At 42.4% G+C, this 22440-nt stretch overlaps 3 protein-coding genes across 4 annotated transcripts; 2 read left to right on the forward strand and 1 right to left on the reverse strand.

Moving 5' to 3' along the window:
• Window positions 1-2118: 2118 nt before the first annotated feature.
• On the forward strand, window positions 2119-8167 carry nefma (neurofilament medium chain a). 2 transcript variants are annotated; one of them, XM_014002409.1, is made up of 4 exons: window positions 2119-3309; window positions 3963-4087; window positions 4173-5967; window positions 7676-8167. In XM_014002409.1, exons 1-4 carry the CDS (start codon window positions 2251-2253, stop codon window positions 7685-7687), a joined length of 2991 nt encoding a protein of 996 aa, XP_013857863.1. In that variant the 5' UTR covers window positions 2119-2250; the 3' UTR covers window positions 7688-8167. The 2 variants fall into 2 exon arrangements, with proteins under 2 accessions (XP_013857863.1, XP_013857862.1); XM_014002408.1 differs by having other exon boundaries at window positions 2120-3309; window positions 4173-8167.
• Window positions 8168-11325: 3158 nt separating this feature from the next.
• On the reverse strand, window positions 11326-15529 carry nefla (neurofilament light chain a). The gene is made up of 5 exons (XM_014002410.1): window positions 14728-15529; window positions 13276-14493; window positions 13083-13207; window positions 12030-12394; window positions 11326-11948 (listed from the first exon to the last, which is right to left on the reverse strand). The coding sequence occupies exons 1-5, from the start codon at window positions 14878-14880 to the stop codon at window positions 11581-11583; spliced, it is 2229 nt and encodes a 742-aa protein (XP_013857864.1). The 5' UTR covers window positions 14881-15529; the 3' UTR covers window positions 11326-11580.
• A 3475-nt stretch (window positions 15530-19004) lies between these two features.
• pgam2 (phosphoglycerate mutase 2 (muscle)) lies at window positions 19005-22337 on the forward strand. Its single transcript, XM_014002413.1, has 3 exons — window positions 19005-19506; window positions 19603-19783; window positions 21912-22337. The coding sequence occupies exons 1-3, from the start codon at window positions 19090-19092 to the stop codon at window positions 22079-22081; spliced, it is 768 nt and encodes a 255-aa protein (XP_013857867.1). The 5' UTR covers window positions 19005-19089; the 3' UTR covers window positions 22082-22337.
• Window positions 22338-22440: the final 103 nt, after the last annotated feature.

Below are 22440 nucleotides of genomic sequence, written 5' to 3' on the forward strand. Positions count from 1 at the left end.
CACTCCTGCTTTGCACAGGAGCCCAGAAGTGGTGCCGTCTTCACAGGCCGTCCAAATGTATATGAAAAGACCGACAGGGTCAAAAACCCTGCGCCTGTTTTCTGAGCCTTGATGGAGCAGTGGGTGAAGGACYCTGAAACAAGCTGGGAGACTGCGGGCAAAGTAATTTACAATACTTACAAGAGCTTAAAATAGGCACAAGGTGTGGCTGTCTTCCTCTCATTGTCTGGCTTTCTGTCTCTGAGGCAATCTAAAACTGGCCCAGCTTGATGCATTAGATCTGCAAAGGAATGAGGGAGGAGGGGGTGTCAAACATATGTAGATTAGTAGTAATAAACATTTAGCTGAAAGTACAAAACTACTGCAGCTTTTTAAACAAAAGAATATAGTAACATACTCTGTATATTATATACACAATCTTTATATTGATTTTTTTATGTCCTGATAAACAATAGATTGCTGAAACAAAAGTTTTGAACTAGTTATTTTAGTTTTGCAAACTTGCTCCATTGTTTAACTTTAGTTAAATGCTCCGGTTTGTCTCTGATAATCATTGAAAAGTCAAACTACAGAGAATAATAATGTATTAATGAAGCCACAATAAAACTAACAATATGTTTGAAGAAGTTATAAAAGGTCACAGTGGGTAGTTTAGCTCAACTTGAGTCATCCATCAAGTAGATATAGAGCAAATATTGAAATCTTTGGATCTAGCATTTGTCATCCATTATGTTCCTATGACTGACTTTAAACAACACACGAAACATTGATTGCACATGGAACAATATAACCTCCCAGAAATTACTGTATAAGCCAAGCTTTCTTCAAATAACCTACAAAATTAGCAACAGTCAGCAGAAACAAAAAGCTGTAATGGATTGGACTTTTCATATCAGTAATCTGTGACAAAGAACATTTCCCCTCTTTCTGAGTGCCTTGGAGCTGTCTGTGGTGCTGAAATCACTGACCACCGATTACCTCTCAGCACAGAGCTGCCTGTAATCTTCAGGTGGCCGAAATCAAAGCTCACTGCAGCGTGACCTCTCTGTTCCCTACATTCACATTCAAAATAAAAGCAGTGCTTCTCGAATGAATGCGCATCGCCCTCCGCTTTGCATGCCCAATTTTTAAAAGAAAGATCGTGTGTGATCAGAAAGTGCTTGGGTGGGTTTCAGCTATCACAGCATGTTTRATATCAATATATGTAAAGCAGAGAGTTATAGATGTTATAGTTGTGACAGCCACATTGCATTAGGATGACTCCAGGTGTTCAAATAAGCCTGTCTGACCAAATTAAAGCAAAGTGGCAGCTACTTTGTAAAAAAAGGGCATTGGTCACCCCTTAATTGTGGCTCTTGATGATAATTGATCATTTCTTCATTGTTTATTTTTAAATACACTGCAAAACTGTCCATCTTACCAAGTTTTGACATCTTAAATCCAGCCAAAAAGTCTTTTTGATCTTGTTTTGAGACTGTTTTACTGAACAAGAACTGATTGTGTAAMAATAATAATCTTGTTTTCAGAATGTGTAAGATTATTTTTCTTGTTCACCTGAAAATTTGACTCAAATTAAGTCAAAGATTTCTGCCAATGGAGTAAGAAATTTTTACTTGGTAATACTCTTGAAATAAGAAAAAAATTGAGTCAAATCAAGTATTTCAAGAATCTTACCAAGTAAAATTTTCTTAATCCATTGGCAGAACGTTTTGACTTAATTTGAGTCAAATTTTCAGACTAACAAGACAAATAATCTTACTCATTCTGAAAACAAGATTATTATTCTTACACAATCTGTTCTGGTTTAGTAAATCAGTCTCAAAACAAGATCAAAAAGACTTTTTGGCTGATATAAGGTTTTAAAACTTGGTTAGGTGGACATTTTTTGCAGTGTAAATACAAAATCTATGTTTTTAAAGACTAAATCCTGTTTGTTTAAGTGACATGAGACTCCCAGGAGCTTGTCTGGGCCACACGGTTCAGACTGAACCGGACCATCACCAGACTGCCCAGGGGGGAGGTGGAGGTGGCTGGGGGGAGTCTGCCTCACCCTCCCCTCCATGAAAGTCGGAACAAAACTGCTTGGGCTGGCTCTGTTAGCAGCAGAAGCTCCGATATAAAAGGAGCAGAGAGCAGATCTAAGCCGCTGTGAGAGCCACACACACCACTCCACATCCACACACACACACACCGCCTGCAGCTCCAGCACCGTCCCGCTCCCCACATCTCTTCATCCTGCACTCTGACCGGATGAGTTACCCGGTGGACCCGATAGGAAGCCCCTTCAGGAGAGTTATGGATACGAGAACGAGCAGTTACGGCTACGGCCGCCCCGCCGGCACCCCCTCCAGCGGGTTCCGCTCCCAGTCCTGGTCCCGGGCGAGCCCCGGCGCCACCGTGACCTCATCCTACAAGAGGACGGTGAACGCGCCGGTGTCCCGGGCGTACGGCTCCGCGGTGCTCAGCTCCGCCGACAGCGTCGACTACAGCCAGACGTCCATCCTGAACGGAGACTACAAGCGATCCAACGAGAAGGAGCAGCTGCAGGGGCTCAACGACCGCTTCGCAGTCTACATCGACAAGGTGCACTACCTGGAGCAGCAGAACAAGCAGATCGAGGCGGAGATCCAGGCGCTGCGTCAGAAGCAGGTGTCGCGCACCCAGCTGGACGATCTCTACGACCAGGAGCTGAAGGAGCTGCGCGCCGTGCTGGAGCAGATCCACCGCGACAAGGCGCAGATCCAGCTGGACACCGAGCACATCGAGGAGGACATCCAGCGGCTCAGGGACCGCTTCGAGGAGGAGGCGCGGATCCGCGAGGAGACGGAAGCCATCATCCGCGTCCTGAAGAAGGACGCGTGCGACTCGGAGCTGTCCAAGTCCGAGTTGGAGAAGAAAGTTCAGTCGCTGCAGGACGAGATCGCCTTCATCCGCAACAACCACGAGGAGGAGGTCAGCGACCTGATCGCGCAGATCCAGGCGTCCCAGGTGACCGTGGAGAGGAAGGACCTGCAGAGGGCGGACATCACCGAGGCGCTGCGGGAGATCCGCAGCGAGCTGGAGGGCCACTCCAACCAGAACCTGCAGCAGGTGGAGAACTGGTTCGTGTGCCGCTACGCCAAGCTCACCGAGGCCGCGGAGCAGAACAAGGACGCCATCAAGTCCGCCCGGGACGAGATCGCCGACTACCGCCGCCAGCTGCAGTCCAAGACGGTGGAGCTGGAGTCCGTGCGCGGGATGAGGGAGTCCCTGGAGCGGCAGCTGAACGACATCGAGGACCGCCACAACAGCGACCTGGCCAGCCTGCAGGTGGGGGGGACACTCCAGAAGCAGTCGTGCGTAAAAACGTGTAGACACAGGGTATATCTGAGTAATCGGGCTAAAACTTTAATTTGAAAATTAAAAACATAGTATTAATGATGATTTAAGAATTAAAAACAATAATAAATTATGCAAAAACCATAAAGTTAGACACAATGTTTTGTTTGGTGACGCAGATTGATTATTCGCTTCACAATCAGTTCTAAGGCAGTTTTTTTAAATTCTTTATTTTAAGCTGCAGTATGACTCTGACTTTTTCTTCTTGGGAGATTTCCAAATGTTGGGGGGGGGGGGACCTGCAGTGAACACTCTCTTTTCTGTTTTCCTGCTGACTCAGAGGCATGGGTCGATGCCTGCATTGGCTCTGTCCTTGCATCACACCACTCAGGTTTTGGGGTGGGGTGGGGGTGGGGGTGTTGAGGCTGAAACAAGAGGCATTCAGCATCTCTCGGAGCTGCGTCAGAATACATTAGAGCAACAGTGTCTGTGGGCACAAATCAAGAGGAGTTTTACTGCAGTAGATGGTCTGCAAACGGGGGAGAACTGGTCTTTTGGAGTTTGGAATCGATGAGCCAGTGCTGAAATTAATTTAAAGATCTGTTGTAATTATTCATGTTTTGTGTTTGCTTTGTTTTCCCCAGGAGACAATTCACCAGCTGGATAATGAACTCAAGAGCACTAAATGGGAGATGGCTCGTCACCTTCGTGAGTATCAGGACCTGCTGAATGTCAAGATGGCCTTGGACATTGAGATTGCTGCATACAGGTAAACTTTCGACATGATTTCAGCAGGATTTTCATTTTAAAAATATGGTTTGAATCCTTTTTTAATTAATTGTGTGTTCCAACAGGAAACTCCTAGAGGGCGAGGAGACCCACTTCAGCACTTTTCCTTACCGCCAGCCCATCTCCACCACTAAGATCTCCAAAACGAAATCAGAGGCTCCCAAGCTGAAAGTGCAGCACAAGTTTGTGGAGGAAATCATTGAGGAGACGAGGGTGGAGGATGACAAGGCTGACATGGACGAGGCCCTGGAAGAGCTCGCCCAGGAGCTCTCCACCGCAACAGGAGTAGGAGGAGAGGAGGAGGAGGAAGAYGTGGAAGAGGGCGGAGAGGGCGAGGGAGAAGAGGAAGGCGGAGAGGAAGAGGAAGTCATAGCCGCCACCGATGCTAAAGTTAGCGCCAGCGCTCCAGAGGGCGATGAGAAAGACAGCGACGAGGGAGAGGAAGGAGAGGGAGAAGAGAAGGAAGAAGWGAAAGAAGAAGGGGAGGGCGACGATGAAGGCGAAAAGGAGGATGAGGCAGATGAGGGTGATGGCGAGAAAGAGGATGAAGAAGGAGGGGAGGAGGAAGAGGAGGAAGTTGAGGAGACCGTGTTGTGCTCCAAAGCTCCGGAGTCTAAAGCATCTCCTGACAAAGAGAAGGGCGGGGACAAGGAGGGCAGTGCAGGGGAGGAGGAGGAGGAAGAGGAGGAGGCTGGTGCCGAAGAGGAGGGTGGTGATCAGGAGCAAGACACAGGCAGTGACAAGGGAGACAAGGGTGGAGATGAGAAAGAAGAGAAAGATCAGGTGGACAAGGTGGAAGAAGAGAAGAAGGGGAAAGACGACAAAGCAGATGAAAGTGTAGTCGCAAAAACAGAAGCTCCAAAAACTGAAGCTGTGAAGCCTGAAGACACCAAGGAAGAAACCCCTAAAACTGAAGGATCAAAGCCTGAATCCCCCAAGTCTGAATCACCAAAGCCCAGTTCTCCTACATCTGAATCCCCAAAAGCAACTTCCCCTGAGTCTGAATCACCAAAGCCCAGTTCTCCTAAGTCCGAATCCCCAAAACCAAGTTCCCCCAAGTCTGAATCCCCAAAACCAAGTTCTCCTACGTCTGAATCCCCAAAAGCAACTTCCCCTAAGTCAGAATCACCAAAGCTCAGCTCTCCTAAGTCTGAATCACTGAAGCCCAGCTCTCCTAAATCTGAATCCCCAAAACCAAGTTCTCCCAAGTCAGAATCCCCAAAACCAAGTTCTCCCACGTCTGAATCCCCAAAACCAACTTCCCCTAAGTCAGAATCACCAAAGCCCAGCTCTCCTAAGTCTGAATCCCCCAAACCAATGTCCCCCAAGTCTGAAACCCCAAAACCAGTTTCCCTCAAGCCCGAACCTTCTAAACCAGAGTCTCCCAAAGCGGAATCCCCCAAGTCTGAGTCCCCCAAAGCAGACTCACCTAAAGCTGAATCCCCAAAGCCCAGCTCCCCCAAACCAGAGTCCGCCAAAGCTGAAAGCCCCAAACCCGAGGCTCCAAAAGAAGACAAACCAGAGAAGAAGAGCGACCCAGCAGAAGAGAAGAAGGTGGAGAAGAAAGACGTCGCCATGAACGGCGACGTAGACAGCAGCAGCCCAGAGGACGAGAAGGAGAAGAAGGACGATGTGATCGCCAACGGCGTCGATGAGAGCCCCGTCAAGGAGGACGGCAGCCAGAAAGTGGTCATCACCAAGACGGTGGAGACCATCACCACGGGCGAGGACGGCTCCAAGCACGTCACCAAGTCCATCACTGTGACGGAAACGGTGAAGGAGGTGGAGGAGGGGCTGCAGCAGGAGAAGCTGGTCGCCACCAAGAAGACGGAGAAGCATGCCACTCAGTCCATCAAGCAGGTGACCGAGGGCAACTGAGCGGACGCCGGATGGCTGGAAAACACGGAGGAAGCGGCGCAGCGACGAGAGGGAGGACTGAAGGAGACAAACAAGACAAGCAATCAAAACTAACATAACAAAGAAAACCATACAGCTAGAGCGATGTAATAATGACAACCACTCTTTAAAAAAAAAAAGAAAAGAAAAACTAATCATAGAAAGAAGCCAAAACTTAAGGTTTGCATGTTGAGTGAAAGCTTTAAACAGGCTTTGCTGCTGAAGTGGGCGAGGAGCGAGCGACTGAGATATTTTATTCTCTTATTTTATTCTTTCTGCTTTTAAAAGACGAGCTCAGGGGTGGGACTAAGGGGACAAGGGAGATGTGCGGGTGGGGGGCTCTGCATGCTAGCTCAGAGGAGGGGAGTAGTTTCCTCTCTTTTCTCTARATTGGATACCGGAATGAGGATGATTACATAGAGTGGGTTGCAAAAGTACTCAACACTTTTGGCWTTCTGTCTTACTTGTTGACTTACAGAGTTTTGGCGGATTCTATATTTTAATCTGCGGAACATAACTATGACTCTGAAGATGCAAAATGTTGCTTATTGTAGAAGGCATGAGGGTGCATACCTATTCACCCCCTTCCCACAGAGTCATTACTTAGTAGAGCCACTTGTTGCAGCAATTACAGTGACATCTAGCTAGAACTTTACCTCAATATTTTAAAGGCTTCTCCATTACCTTAAAATGAATGTYCAAAGCAGCCTTTAATTAAATCAACGGGGTTCGTAATCCCATTGGGAATGCCAGAGATTGAAGTCTGGGCCTTGACTGGACCATTCCAGGATATTCACCCAGTGAAGCGTAGCTTGATTTCTTTGGTTCAAACCATCCCAGTCTCAAATCTCAGGAACACTCAAACAAGTTTCCCTCAATAACGCGTCTATATTTTGTGCAGTCTATCTTTTTAAAGCCTGACCAATTTCCCAGCCCCTGCTATTAAAATAATAATGATAAAATAAAATAAAAATCCCCACAGCATGATGCTGCCACCGCCGTGCTTCACTGTGGGGAATGCTGTGGACCAGCTTTACCAAACATACCCTTAATGGCCAAAAAGTTCAGCTTTAGTCTCGTCTGACCTTTTTGTACATGTTTGGGGAGTTTCCACTCTTCTGGACCGGTAGTCTTATTATTACAGAACCCCATCTGTGTTAAATGTGGCCTCTTGGCTGCCTTTGTGATTTATGTTCTTTTTGCCCAGTCTGAGTTTTGGAGGATGACCCTCGTTGGTAGGTTTGCTATGGTTACATAATCTTTCCATTCTAATAATGGATTAATGGTGCTCTTTTGGATGTTGTCTAGGGTTTGGGATTTTTTTTTTATCAAACCTTGATCTCTACTTCTTTACAACTTTGTCTCTGACATGTAATGACAGTTATTTGGTCTTCATTATGTCTCTGTCGATGGTTGCCTTTACTACTTAGAGACACACTGGTGGGACTAATGCTGTGGTTTTCTATAGGGAAGGGGATGAATACATATGCATGCACCAGTTCTCAGCTTTAAAGACTTTAGAATAATTTCATATCCCCCCTATTTAATTGAATTAATTTAGTGTGTTTTGCGTAGATTCAAACTGAAACCCCTTGAAATTCTAAGCTGTATGGCAACAAAATAGAAAAAAATACCAAGGCAGTGAAAACTAATGCAACCCACTTTATTGCAGGTGGAAGAGTGAGAGAAGCGTTATTGTTGGAGTGGATTTTTGGGTGAATTCAAGACAGACGGGAAGTTGGAGGGTCCTCGGCGCAGACATGCACTCTACTGAAGAAGCCTTACTCGACACGTGATGTTGCCATCTGAGCCAAAACAGAAACAGCCAATAAACGCAAAACACAAGGGGAGGAAAGAGATAAGCAATGACATGATAAACACATTAACCATAAACACCCAGTAACTGAAGCAGTTCCAGCTTAACAAACCCGATAAAGAAACTCCTAGCCTTAAACATGCTTTTTATCAGTGTCTGTTATATTTACTGTACCTGAGTGCAAGTGAAACAAATATAAGCGTAAATGCATAGAAACGTGCATTCTTGTATGCATAGAATGGACTTGAATTTAATTACAGAAATAAATGAGGTGCTACTGTTTGCAGTTCCATGACGTTCCTCATTGTGAACAATTTCCCAGCAGCCTTTGCTCAATAAATATCATAACAAAGTAAAGAAACTTTTGTCTTGTGTCTTTTTATTCTTATTCCATAGTTCCTGTAAAATCGTGTCATTAATTAGGTTTTAATAGTTGCATGTAATCAGCTGGAAGTTCCTCAGCAGCTTTACGTGATAAAATTAGCACAAAACGTAAGGATATTTGTGTTTGGTAGATTTATTTATTCATTTGAAACAATGCTTGGCAATAAATCTTATACTGGGCACCTGATTGGCTGCACCTGGGGGTACCAGAAGCTCAAAACAAGTGTCAGTAGAAACAGCTCAATAAAGTGTTTGGCAATGGCAGCAAGATTTGCTAAATTTTTCATGTGCGCAACCCATACGATCTGCTCTACAGCTCATCCCAAAAATGCATATTCCTTACAAATGTGGCACCATTTAAAACTTGAATTAACAGGCTTGCCAACATTAAAGGATTTATTGCTAAGATGCATTGTTACAACAAAGAAATAATGCATAAACACAAATGTACTTACTTTTTGTGCAAAGTAAATTTATTATAACTGTGAAATCAACCAGTGGTACACAAAAACTAAACTTAAAATAAAACTTAAAAATAAACTTTTATTATTTTTGCATAATTTGTTCATCTTTATTGGTAGCTTGGTTTTGAAATTTGACCAGATTTACATGCTTATTTCTGTGTTTCTAAATATATGTCTTAGTTTTATGTGTGCTGCATTAGCTTGCCAAAATATATTCCCCTTATTTGATTAGGAGTGTTTGATGCTGCAACAAGCTAGTTGAACAGATGCTGAGTGTCTGTTTTTTACCTATGGTCCAGAAATATCCCTGTTCATTGGTTATGATTTTATTTGGATGTCAATTTCTCTGTTAGCCCTATGATCCAGCATCCATGTGACCATGWACAGGACAAAGCTGGTCCAGAAAAAAAAAACAAATACAAAAAACAGAAGGCAATTACAAACCATTAGGGTTGGGGCTCAAATCGGTCACTTTTGTCAGCATAAATAGGTTGCAACCTTAGCACGATAATTAACCAGCGGCATGGCTTTGAGCCACTAATTGTATCTCCATGTTKTAATCTGAAAATCTGTTAATTACTKTCAAACATGGACAAGTCGTRTGTGTGCTTTGGTCAGTGCCGTAATCCAATTATAAACCCCATAATGTTCAAAGTGCTGGAAATCACAACATAAGAAAGGAAGCTTAATATTAAGTCTTTACACATTGCAGTAATSTAAAAAAGAAGGGAAACAGTTCTTTAGCAACAAGCATTTGAAACAAAGCACAACTTTAATTGACATAAATATTTAGTTTAGATACAGTAACTCATAGGTTTAAATTTACTGTAGTTCTATAAATCACACAGGGAAATTTATGACAAAATTGTGATTTTTTTTGTGACTTTCCTGATCGTCACACTGTTCTCTGAGTGTAGTGAATAAACAACACCTGCTGATCAAGAAAGCTATCTGTTACACTTTTTTTCTCTTGCAAAAATCATAAATTTGTTTAAAATCAAAACCTGTAAATTGCTTTTAATAAATCTACTAGTATATGGTAAAAAAATATGGTTTTAAGTTGCTGTTTTAACCGGCACCACAGCATCAGYCAGTGTAATTTTCAGCTTCATTCATTAATAACTTTTCACTAGCATGGACCATGCCACAAAGACATTGTAGGGAGGGGTTGAAGGGATGAAGGGATGAGAGGAGGAAGGGAGTTTGCTCGGTCATCTGTGGAGAATGCTGGGGGGGCTTGAGAAGACTCAGCGTGGGGGTATGGTCTTCGGGAAAATGAAGTCCTCGTTTYATTTTGGAACCTGTTGCAAAAGGAAGAAAAGCATGCTTATGAGATCAAGGGAAAGAAAATGAGGATGGGGATGATGATGAAGGGATAGAAGGAGAAGAGGTGATGAGATGAAGGAGGGTAAGGGAGGGTGGGGTTGACGAAAACATAACAGACTGAGGGGAATGGGTGAGCAGAGATTAATAGGCTAGTAGGGTAATTAGGAGGTGTGGCTTTTGGGCGTGGTCCTGCTCCAGAACCTAAGTTAACATAATAACTTCATATAATGAAGAAATATAAAAATAATAATAATAAAAAAACACATTAAAACAACAAATGGTAAATGGCTTGAACTTATAATAGCACCTTATCTGGTTCATAAGCACTTTACAATTCACCCATTCACAAACCGAAAAAAGCACATATAAGGAGTAAGGGTGTATTTTATTTCCTGTGAATTTAAGATTTTGATTACAAAATGAAAAAAAAAACAAAGTACGTTTTTAAAATGTTTGGTTTTCATCTTGAAGTAGCAGAGATTTGGTGATTAATACTACAAGATTTGGGGGTGCTGAGGGTGTTACATCACCCCCTTGTGGATGACAACAATTAATACATCAAATCAAAGATCAAAAAAAATGAGGGAACAAGTAATTAAATGATATTAGGGCTGCACCAATTAATCGATTAATCGACAACAAATGATTATTAAAATAATCGATGACTAATTTAATAATCGATTAATTGTTTTCTTTTTTTTTTGTTCTTTACTTTGTTTTTCTCTCCAAACTGCTTTGACACCTTCCACTGCCACATCTGCCTTTCTGTCCTTGACACACATGCACAGTAGTGGTAACTGGGGTAGGCCGTGGACATCACAAGTAGGGCTGCACCGATTAGTTGAAATAATCGATGACGTTGATTATGTAAATTTGTCGACAAAGATTTTTTTATTAACGGTTCACTGTATTACATAACCACCAGGTGAATGTTCATGCAATTCCATTTCGGTGCCTAACAGCATCATTGCGACTGTATTGGCATAAGAGTGGTGAGTTTTTCATGAAAATATTACAATTACAATAATATTACAATTTCAGAAAACATTACAATATTAAAGAACTGTTCTTGTTAATTTGATGAAAACGTTTTAAATTTCCAGTGCACTCACATCAGAATAACTTATAGATTTGTTGTTAGAATAATCGATTAATCGAAAAAATAATCGTTAGATTAATCGATTAGAAAATAATTGTTTGGTACAACACTAAATGATATAAAACATACCCACAAGTGTGATGTCAGTTCATAATCCAGTTATGTTTTATGATGATGACTTGATAGAAACTCTAAAGCAAATCCTGTTTTGCTTCAGTTATTTTTGAATCAGAACACACACAGAATCATGGCTTTAAGAATATTTTATTTCACCACCAAAAACTCAAACACTCACTTTAGCATTCAGCAGCTACATGTGCTACAGTAACTGGCATTTGTGCGATCAGGTTGTTATGGAAGATTCTTCGTATTGGCAAGCAGTTAACGTTGATTTGTTGCTGTTGGATTGATCTGCTGAGCACCGTGTTGCCCAGCTGGTCGGGTTCTCTGGATACGACTTGCACGGTCACAACCCACTGTTGTTTTGGTTACTTTTTCTCCTTTGTGCTCTTTTCTTCAGCGGGCTCAGGCTTGGTTGTTTTCTCTTTGGGGTCGTCTTTTTTCGGAGCAGGTTCTTTGGCCTTGTCAGCTTTGTCTTCCTTCTTGGGGTCAGATTTCTCCTCTTTCTCCTCACTCTTTTTTGACTCCTGTTTCTCCTCACTCTTTGTAGACTCTTCTTTCTCCTCCTTTTCCCTATCTTTAGGCTCTTCCTTGTCCWCAGCTCCCTCTGTTTTTCCCTCCTCTTCTGCTTCTCCTGTAGCCTCAGTTTCTTCTTCTTCATCATCTTTTGTTTCCTTCTCACCTTTACCTTCAGCAGCCTCCTCAGCCTCCTCTTTTTGCTCCTCTTCATCGCCACCTGCACAGTTAAAATACACTTCATCACCAMTCGTCATTGCAATTTGTTTAAATAGTTTTGTAAAACAAAGGATGCACTAACCCTCGTCTTCCTCTTTAGCCTCCTCTTGTGCTTCCTCCACATCTTCTTTTTCTTCACCTCCCTCCTCCTCTCCTCCCTCTTCCTCCTCCTGTTTCTCCTCTGTTTCCTCTCCTCCCTCTTCTTCCTCCTCCTCCTCTTCAGCAGGCGGGCTGGCCTCTGCTTGCTGGGCGTGGCTGGCAGAGATGATGCCCTCTGTGGTGCTGACGCTGGAGCTGAGCAGGCGGGAGGTCACCAGGTAGGAGGTCCCGGAGCTCAGGCTGGAGAGGACGGAGAAGGTGGGCATGGCCATGCTGGGAGCATACATGGAGGACACGACTCCGGACACGCCCACACTGAAGCGAGTCTCCTCCCCCTCCAGAAGTTTCCTGGTGAAATTGACCAAATCACAACTTATGAGATGATGAAAGCTAGTTTTAATACATTTAAAACATATTCATTAATACCCAGGCTTAAGAAATTAWAACCAAACTATTTAAGGAGTTAAACAAAAAATGGCTAACATTAAAGCTTTTTATTTACCCAAACCAAATCAATAAAACCCACAAAATCTGTATTTATTCTAAGTATTTAAAAGCAGTTATTCAGATTTATTATAGTGGGATTAAAGGAGGATAGGATTATCTTGCCTGTTGGAGATATTTCTTCAAATAGCTCAGCTTTGGAGATGATCAATTCGTAAGCTAATAGCTAATCCAAGCAAAGTCAAGGCTAAAGTGGAGAATTAGCTCCAGTTTAACCAATATAATAGTTGTATTTGTGTAAAATGCTTATTAAAGCTTAGCTTCCTCTGTAASTGTGTGAATGCTAATTTAGCATTAAACTCTTAGCTTTTAGTTCTTGCTAATTATAGCTTCTGGGTTCACTTTACTATTAGCTTTTAGCTGTGTATGCTACACTTAGCTTTAACCCTTTAAGCRCACWGGGTTTTAGAAGAACTATCTCCTTCAGTTTGCTTAAGGGGGCTGTACCGGGCCCACCGGACTCAACAGCTTTGTTCATTTTAGCCCTGAGCTGCYMTTTTGCTGGAAAATCCAAACTCTTGAAGTCTTTCACCTGTATGCAGCGATCTCGATATCCAGAGCCATCTTGACATTCAGAAGGTCCTGGTACTCCTTCAGGTAMCGTGTCATTTCCTGTTTGGTGCCCCTCAGCTCACCCTCCAACTCTGCAATAGTGTCCTGAAAACAAAGCGAAGTGAGCATCCTGAAAACACAATCAGTCTTGCAGTGTGTGTGTGTGGACTTACGTGCATGGCGGCTATCTCTGCGCTCTGCTTCTCCTCTACGTCGTGCAGCTGTTTCTCCAGGGAGTCGTTGATGCCTCTGCAGGCGTCGATCTCCAGCAGGCGGGCCTGKAGCTGGCGTCGGTACTCGCCCGCCTCGTCTTTGGAGCTTTTCACGGCGCTGGTGTGGTGGGCCACCGTTTCTGTTAGCGTGCCCACCTTACTCCGGAACCACTCTTCAGCTGTCTGCATGTTCCTGGCTGCCAGCCTTTCGTACTGGGACCGGATCTCCCTCAAAGCCCCAGAGAGGTCCGGCGCCGCGGCCTCAGACTCCACGGCCACCTGAACGCCCAACTGGACTTGAGCCTGGAGTTCAGCCACCTCGCCTTCGTGGATCTTCTTGAGGAAGGCCAGCTCCTCCAGCAGAGTTTCGACACTTTTCTCCAGCTCGGCTTTTCCCAAYGCGGCCTCGTCTGCTTCACGACGGYCCTCCATCAGCCTGCCCTCGGCCTCCTCTCGGGCCAGCATTTCCTCCTCATATCTACCCTGCAGAGAGGTCAGGGTTTGCTCCAGTCGCTCTCGCTGTCCCAGGACAGCCTGCTGTTCCACCCTGGCCTCATCGATAGCTGCCCTCAGGGACCGGGCTTCTTGCTCGTACAGACCTCTGAGGCGGGACGGCTCCGAGTGCCTCTGCCTCAGCAGCAGCAGCTCGGCCTCCAGGGCCCGGTTCTGCTGCTCCAGCTCCCGTACCCTRTCGATGAAGCCGGCAAAGCGGTCGTTGAGGTCCTGCAGCTGGCTGCGCTCCTGTGTGCGCACCGTCCGGAACTCGGAGCTGATCTGGGCCGCCTGGCTGAGCTCCAGTTCCAGGGACGTGGCCGGCGCCGAGGAGGAGAACAGCACCCGTCCGGGAGAGGAGTACTGCAGACGGGAGGAGGACATCGGGGAGACATGGGAGGAGTAGGTGGAGTGGGTTCTCCCTCTGGTGGTCCCCACAACACGAGGGGATGGCTCAGCATACCAGCGCTTGTACAACGAYGAGGTGAAGTAGGGGTCATATCCAAGGCTGCTCATGGTTGGAGATTGGTTGTTACCCTTCTCCCTGTGTGTGTGTGTGGAGATGTACCAAGGGCTCAGGTTTAAGCCCGTACTGCTCTCTGCAGCAGCAGGCTGTGCTTTTATAGCCGGCAGGAGTCTGACGCAAGCCCTTCCTCCAAACTCTGACAATGCAGTCTCTCTKTGACACTGCAACGGCACCAAGTGAGAGGGAATCAGTTTAGGTGGGAAGAGTCAGGGGTACAAACAGACTAATGAAAGAGAAAGAAAAAAAACACTACAAGCTATTTATAATTCACACAAACCTATTTACTAGTTTTGTGCACAACTAAAAACTGTATATTTTAAAAGCATTACTGCAAAAAAGCTTTAGAGTTCATTTCAAATTTCATAAAAGGCAAAAATCATAGAAAGCATTCTTACTGCAGGATAATCGAGGCGAGGTGTGCTGGCTGAGGTGACGCAGCATGTCTCCTGCTGGTGAAACGCTGGAACTGCAACCATGACCTTAAAACACTTGCAATGATAAAAACTGGACCCAAACAGCAGGTGAGTGAGGACATGTTGGAGGAACATTAAAACAAGGAGACGCTGCAAAGATTTTTCACTACATTAATTATAATTGGTCGAACTTTCAACAAACTTTATTGAATAAAAAATGCATAGAAACATAACAATAAGCAATCTCATGCGGRATGATGTGTCAGTGGTGAGAGTATGAGTTCTGGATGACTATGGAACAATCCCACTAAATTTTTAGCACAATCTCTGTAAAACTGACTGAATTAGAGCCAGTTTTGGGCTTTCTAAATTCAGTTAGCTGTGGTGGCCATCTTAAATTGGGTTGGCTSTAAAAGTAAATCAGATGTAAAAGTACATTGCATGATTATTTCCTGGAAATTTTATTAAAARCCATTGTGTGGTTCAAGATATATTTTGCTAACAGACAGACAGTGTTGACTTGACAAAAGTAAATTGCAAGATTTTCTTTAATGTCTTGTGCAATCTGTGTGTTTTTAGAAATGGTGTTAGGGATCAGTTTCTGCTACTACCACACCAAYACTTAAGTCAGTATGAGCCTAATTGACTGAAAAATAACCAGTTTTGATATTTTAAAGGTAGGTCTGCTGTGACAACCATCGTGAATTGGATTTACTTAAACAAATAATCAGTTGTAGATGTCCATCTAGTGATTACTTTCTGCAAGTTTCATTGCCATTTGTGCAGTGGTTCARGAGAAATTTTGCTAACAGACAGACAGTGTTGACGTCACACAAGTAATTGCAAAGTTTAAAAAATATATCATGTGGAATCTGTTAGTGTTCAGAAATCTTGTTAGGAATCAGTCTCAGCTACTACCACACCAAAACCTAGGTCAGTATTAGCAGAACTGACTGATAGATTGACTTAAACAATTAATCAGTTGTAGATGTCCATCTAGTGATTTACTTTCTGCAGGTTTCAATGCCATTTGTGCAGTGGTTCAGGAGATATGTTGCTAACAGTCAAACAGGCAAACTGCCCACATCTATAGAGGACAAAATAAAAATAAAAATAAAAATAACTAACTAACTAACTAACTAAATACATAAATAAATAAATAAATAAATAAATAAATAAATAAATAAATAAATAAATAAATAGAAAACACTAACATGCACCTTTATTGTTGTAGGGGATGAACTAATAGTGTTCAGTCTATTTAGGTTTGAAAAGGGTAAATTTTTCTGTATTATACAATATCTGTTTTTATATTCTTGTTTTCCTTCTTGCTGTTGTCTTGAGTTTCATAGATGAACWGTCGTGCTCATCTGCAGCACAAATTTGCCTGGGGTTCAGTTACACCTATAGCTTCTGATGTGCACTTTCTTTTCTCGTGTGACTGGTGAGTTAGTGAGTCTGTGCATGTCTGCAGTGGCGCTGCAACATTTATGCTAAGAATGCATTTTGCTTTTCCAGTCCCACGCAGTAATGCAGTTAGTTTATAGCATGTGTCGCCTGTTTGTTTTTTTTTTTGTTTTTTTCTATTTGTAGCAAATACTTGAAAAGCACTTTTAGATGGAGGCGGGGAACCTCAGTGGGAGCTGTATGGACTCTGCTGCACGCTGAGTCATCAGGAGCACATCACAGAAACTCCCCTGTGTACATTTTTTCTCGCTCTYACAGCAGTCTGACAATCTGCACCGGGGCAATTTGTGGCAGACGAGATGCTTTGCAGAACCTGAGGCGACGAAAGAGAGAAAGCAGATCATTAAGATGTCTTTCAAAACAAATTAAATCAGTGTTAACGCCAGGGTGGTTCCTGTCTCTGTCTGTGAAGTTATGTGATGAAGATCCAGCATCATCAACACACTAATTACAGTATCACACTCTTGATAAGGACAGCTAAGCATTTTATTTTTGTATTACAGCCATTCTTTGATGGAACGGGTACTGCCTGCTGCTTGTCATGCCAGAGTTTTAAACAGATTAGCTCGTGTTGAGTGACAACAAAATTATAGATGTGGTGGTCAAACCTCGTAAAACATTATACACAATCTTCTGTGGAATTGGCAGCATGATGYTTTAGTGGTTAGCAGCGAWGTCTCACAGCAAGAAAAAAAAAGGTCCTTCATTCAAACCCAGTATGGAGTTGAATAATTTCAGGAAAGTGCATGTTTTACCTCTGCATTTATAAATTACACATTACACAATCACACCAACCACCGTTTGAGTATGAAAAATAAATACGTAGAAAGACTAATAAAAGTAGATGTTCTTGTCTGCAGAATCYTTCCTAAATATTTCTCCTCTCACACCAGTACAAACCAAAGTCGAGGTCATGATAAACCATTGGCATCATTCCTAGAATTCCATTAGATCTATTTTTGGACAAATTGTGGATCAGTTTTTTCTGGATCATAATTTAATCATAGGGGACAAGAGACTTTATCTGACCTTTCAGCTTTTGGGGCTCATTTTCCAACCTTCGTTTCACTAACAGTGGCTGTGGACTTCAGCATATTTTTAATGTGAAAAGAAACAGCTTACTAATGCAACAGCTAGCCTAACAATAGGAAGAAAAGATGCCAGCATCATCAGTTTGCACCAGTTTGGTGTTTTAGTGTATTTTTTACATTAAAAATGGTTTAATGAGTCTTTATAAAACAGTAGAAAACAGTGACTGCAGAGTTTAAAATCACAACTTTTCTGTGTAATACAAGAGTGCCTTCTAGAGGTGGTGGTCTGTAATAACACRTTAAAACTATCCTGCTTTTTAAATATTTCTAATGAAATTATAGATTTAGCTTCTGTACGTTTTTTGGTATCTAACTCATTCCACAATTTTTGTGTTGTTTCAACAATTTATGCAATAAATTTCAGTATTTCAGCAAATAATACAATTCATGAATCTTTCTGCCATTTTTATTTCTCTATAAAAATGAAAAGAGCTCATTCCTTAAAACACTTCAAAATGTTTGTAAATCCTTACTGTAATTTGTACRTATTGTTCTGGTTCCGTTTAAACAAAAGTTGTAATTTCAGCTTTCTTTAGCTTATCTTTGAGCTAATTTGATTTTTTTTTCTGCTTTTTCAGCTCCTGCAGCTATTATTCTGCTAATTTCAACAGTTTTGGGTCTTTTTCTTTTAGCCATTTTATTATTTTGTGTGCTTCTTTCAGCTGCTTTTTGCACTATTTCTTAGTTATTTTCAGCTAAGTTTATATTTCTAGATGCTAAATTCACCTTTTTGTGATCATTTCAGCTTCTCACTTCTTCATTAAGCAAACATGCTCTTTCTGCTTCTTTGTGCTAGTTTTTGCTTTTTCAGCTATTAAAAAACCCCTTTAAGCTGTTTTAGCATTTTTTTTCAACATAACTTTTTGTACTCCTTTTTTTCTGTTTATTTTTCTCTTTTTTTCACTGTTAGTCTGCTAATTTCAACTTGTTTCTGCTACTTTTAGATTTTTTTTCCATATTTAGCTGTTTGTATTTAACTTGATATTACCAGCTTTCAGTGAAAATCTTTCAACAATAAGCATTCTCTCTGCTTTTTTGCAGGAAATGCTAATTCTCTAGTTAATACTGACTGTATAATGGTTTCATGTTAGAATAGAAGAATAGAAATAGCTTATTGTCCTGCAGAGGGGACGTCTAGATATTTGGCAACTTTAGTAAGTTTTCCTTTTCTTACTGACAATAATTTGTCTTTGCATCTGTGCTCTGTTTGATTTATAAGGGAAACAACTAAAAGTAGCAGCAACTGAGATTGAGACTGAGTCAATTGTATTTTTCTGTAGTTTTTGCTGAGACTGATATTTCTATAAATGCATTGTTAGGCAACCAACTGACACAAAAGATCCTCTGCTTTCATACAGAAACAACAAATTTGTCTAAACATATTCGAGACACATATGAAAAGTTTGCTTTGGAGCCAGTTTCTTTCTCAGTTTTGAAGGTATTCACCTCAGTGTGAAGCTTCAAGCTCTGCTCTTTACACTTTTGTTCCAAAGAACTCAGTTTAAAAGTCATGTTGCTATTTTGGGTTAACCGTGACCTCTGGCCTTCCCAGCCTGCCCCACGAGCCCAGCCTGGGTCTGYTTCTATTGGAGTGTCTGGTGTGTCCATCAGACATTGAGAGCCTCTCACAGGTGGAAAATAAAAAGGCCTGTCTGCTCTCTCAGCTGCTATAAAAAGAGTGTGGTATGCTGCGAGGCTCACTGTTGGTCAGTCAGTGTGAGCAGCTTAGAGGGGCTGAGGGCTCTGTGTCTGCTTTAAGTTCAACTTTAGGAGAAACTTGTGAGAAATGGCCGGAGTTCATCGCTTAGTCATCGTCCGCCACGGAGAGAGCTCCTGGAACCAGGAGAACCGCTTCTGTGGCTGGTTCGACGCCGACCTCAGCGAGAAGGGCTTGGAGGAGGCCAAGCGCGGGGCCCAGGCCATCAAAGAGGCAGGCATGAAGTTCGACGTGTGCTACACCTCCGTGCTCAAACGGGCCATCAGGACCCTGTGGACCATCATGGAGGGCACGGACCAGATGTGGCTGCCCGTGATCCGCACCTGGCGTCTGAACGAGCGTCACTACGGAGGCCTCACCGGCCTCYACAAGGCCGAGACGGCCGAGAAGCACGGCGAGGAGCAGGTGAAGATCTGGCGCCGCTCCTTCGACATCCCACCCCCACCCATGGACAAGGACCACCCTTACCACAAAATCATCAGTGAGGTGAGACAACCAACACTCACTAAGTTGTTGGTCAGTTTACAGTAAGTGACACGCGACTGATATATCCTGAACTAATATGTTTGGTTCGACCTCCAGTCGCGACGTTACAAAGGCCTGAAGCCCGGTGAGCTGCCCACCTGTGAGTCCCTGAAGGACACCATCGCACGCGCCCTGCCTTTCTGGAATGATGTCATCGCTCCTGAAATCAAAGCGGGCAAGAATGTTATCATTGCAGCCCACGGAAACAGCCTCCGTGGCATCGTCAAGCACTTGGAGGGTGAGCTTTACACTCAGCAGTTCAACAAAGCTTTAAAAAAGCTGATAATGACTGGTTATTTCTAAAAAATGATGCTCTYTCAGCTAGTTATCAATAATTAGTGCTTCATAGAAATCACGGAGTATACAAATGAGCAGGAATCCTCAACCAGTTAATGTGGACTCATTAGTTTTTCACTGTTTTCTTATTGAACCATGATGCATTAATCAGCATCAGCACCACTGGCACACATATTTTCCAGTAATCAAACATTGTTTGGTTGAAAAAAAAAACAGTGACAAACTATACAAAAAATGTTGTACAAAATATAGATGTTTAGAATTATTTAATGCATTATTATTTTTGCACTTGTGTGTCATTTTGAGAAAGAATTGTCCTAAAAAGCTACAAAAATGGAGTCCCAAATGGCCTCTGCCAATTCCTATATGCTCCATAATTGGCTGATAAGGCACTGCTGATAACTACCTAACACTTCAAAAATGCATGCTAGATTTGCATTCAAGGAAAGATGTGAATAATCAGAGTCAGCTTTGAATTCCACTCCATATAAATAACCTCGTGCACCACAGCTCAGAGCAGAGGGTTGTGAGTTTGGTTCCTGTTACAGTCACGACCTTTCTGTAGAAAGGTTGTACTTATTCAAGGAGCGGTCAGATATGAACACAGGATTTTACACTCACTGAGCAGTATTAAAGGTCAGGCAAAGGAAGCAGGAGGGGTGTCAGGTTGTGTTGAACAGTTAATATCTTACTTGTTGTGGATAGCCCTTTGAATGAACTCAGGTGAAGATGTAGAGTTTAATTCTGACTACGGCAAGTCGGAGCAGGGCCAAGTCAGGAGCAGATTGCCATCTTAAACAAAAAACAAACAAAAACACTAGTGTCAAATAAATGTAAGTATGAAAATGCTAATTTAGTCACCATCAAATTCACATTAGTAGAACATTTGTGTCAAAAGACGTACAGCTAGCTGCTGCTGCATTTGTAGATAACCATGAAGTGTAAAGGTAGTGCTTGTAAGAAACTGTCAAATTTTTGAGAAACAGTTTTAAGGTGACAAAAATCTACTTTGACCTTGCGCAAACTAACAAAAAACAGTCAATTCAGTGTAATCAGAGGCGGGTAGAGTACGCAAAAGTTGTACTCAAGTAAGAGTAACACTACTTCAACGTATTTTTACACAACTAAAAGTAAAAATTAGCCATCCAGAAAATTACTAGAGTAAAAAAATGTATTTTGTAAAAAGACTACTTGACTACTGAGTAACTTATAATATTTGATGTCATCAGACTGACAAAAATAGAAAACTATATACGCAAATTCTGGAGTTTTTAAAGACTAAAACAAAGACAACTAATACAAATAAATATAATTAAATAATAAATCCCAGCCGAAGAATCATTATTCCTAAGTCAAAATTGTATATACACTAAGTGCTGGCCTCAACAACTGCCAAAGGGAGTACCATCAAAAATTAGCTTATTTTAGCTAACTCTGGCACGTATGTTTTGTTTCCTGTGCATCGTCCCTTGACCAATAAATTGAAAGTAGTTTTAATGTATCTACTAATCCACTGTTCACCATACATGCACGCAACCTCTAAGTGACTCAGCAGATAGAAAGTAGCATCAGAACAACAAAGCTTCAGCATTAAACTGCAGGTGAGTCTCTCTGCAGCATTTCTGGTTAAAACGTTTGCTCTTTATTCAGTCAAGTTATTTACAGAAGTATTCAGAAACTTTACTCAAATAAGGTAAGAATAGCAATACTTCATAATATTACTCAAGCAAAGTAAAAAGCATGGTGTAGTAAAACTTCTCTTAAAAGTATTTTTCCCAAAAGTTACTCAAGAAAAATGTAATTGAGTAAATGTTACTTATTACTACCCTATGAGAGTGATAAACAATATAAACACCAACAATATTTGATTGGTTTGTGCTTGTGCCACTTAGATGAAACCCTGAAAACACACGAAAGGACTTGAAGGACAAATGTAAAATTATGTCTCAACTTAGAATTTAATTATTAAGTAGTACTACTTTGGGTAATTTGTTTTAACCATTGTTTTTATGCCAATGTGGCCGGTCTCAACCAGTTTGATTCACTGCTCTCCTGTTTGTCTCGTCCAGGTATGTCTGACGCAGCCATCATGGAGCTGAACCTTCCCACAGGAATTCCAATCGTGTATGAGCTGGACGCAGACCTGAAGCCGGTCAAGCCCATGTCTTTCCTCGGTGATGAGGAGACAGTAAAGAAGGCCATGGAGGCCGTGGCTGCCCAGGGCAAAGTCAAGAAGTAAATCCACCTGCCTCGGAGGCTCCACAAATAGGCAGAGACTTCTCAATTGTTATTCTTCTCACTTTTCCTCTAATTGTCCATCCTCATATTTCATTCCAAATGGGGAAAATGGTTAATGGTTCTTTGGGAGAAGAGCCAGGCCCTGCATTTTACACAGTCACACACCACTCAGCCCTTTTAAATTGTGGTCAGGATCTACTTTGTAGGGCTCTCGCCGCTCTGGCACAACCAATAAAGTCGTCATGTTTTTACATAGACCTGTGCCTGGTTCATTTTTTCTCCTTGTCCACTCACACCTCTTGCCTCGTTATTCTTTCTTCAAAAAAAAAACAAAAAAACACAGAGTCATCTTTATTTCAT

This window comes from Austrofundulus limnaeus, unplaced genomic scaffold, assembly GCF_001266775.1.
Source record: "Austrofundulus limnaeus strain Quisiro unplaced genomic scaffold, Austrofundulus_limnaeus-1.0 Scaffold13, whole genome shotgun sequence".
Classification (NCBI taxonomy): Eukaryota; Metazoa; Chordata; class Actinopteri; order Cyprinodontiformes; family Rivulidae; genus Austrofundulus; species Austrofundulus limnaeus.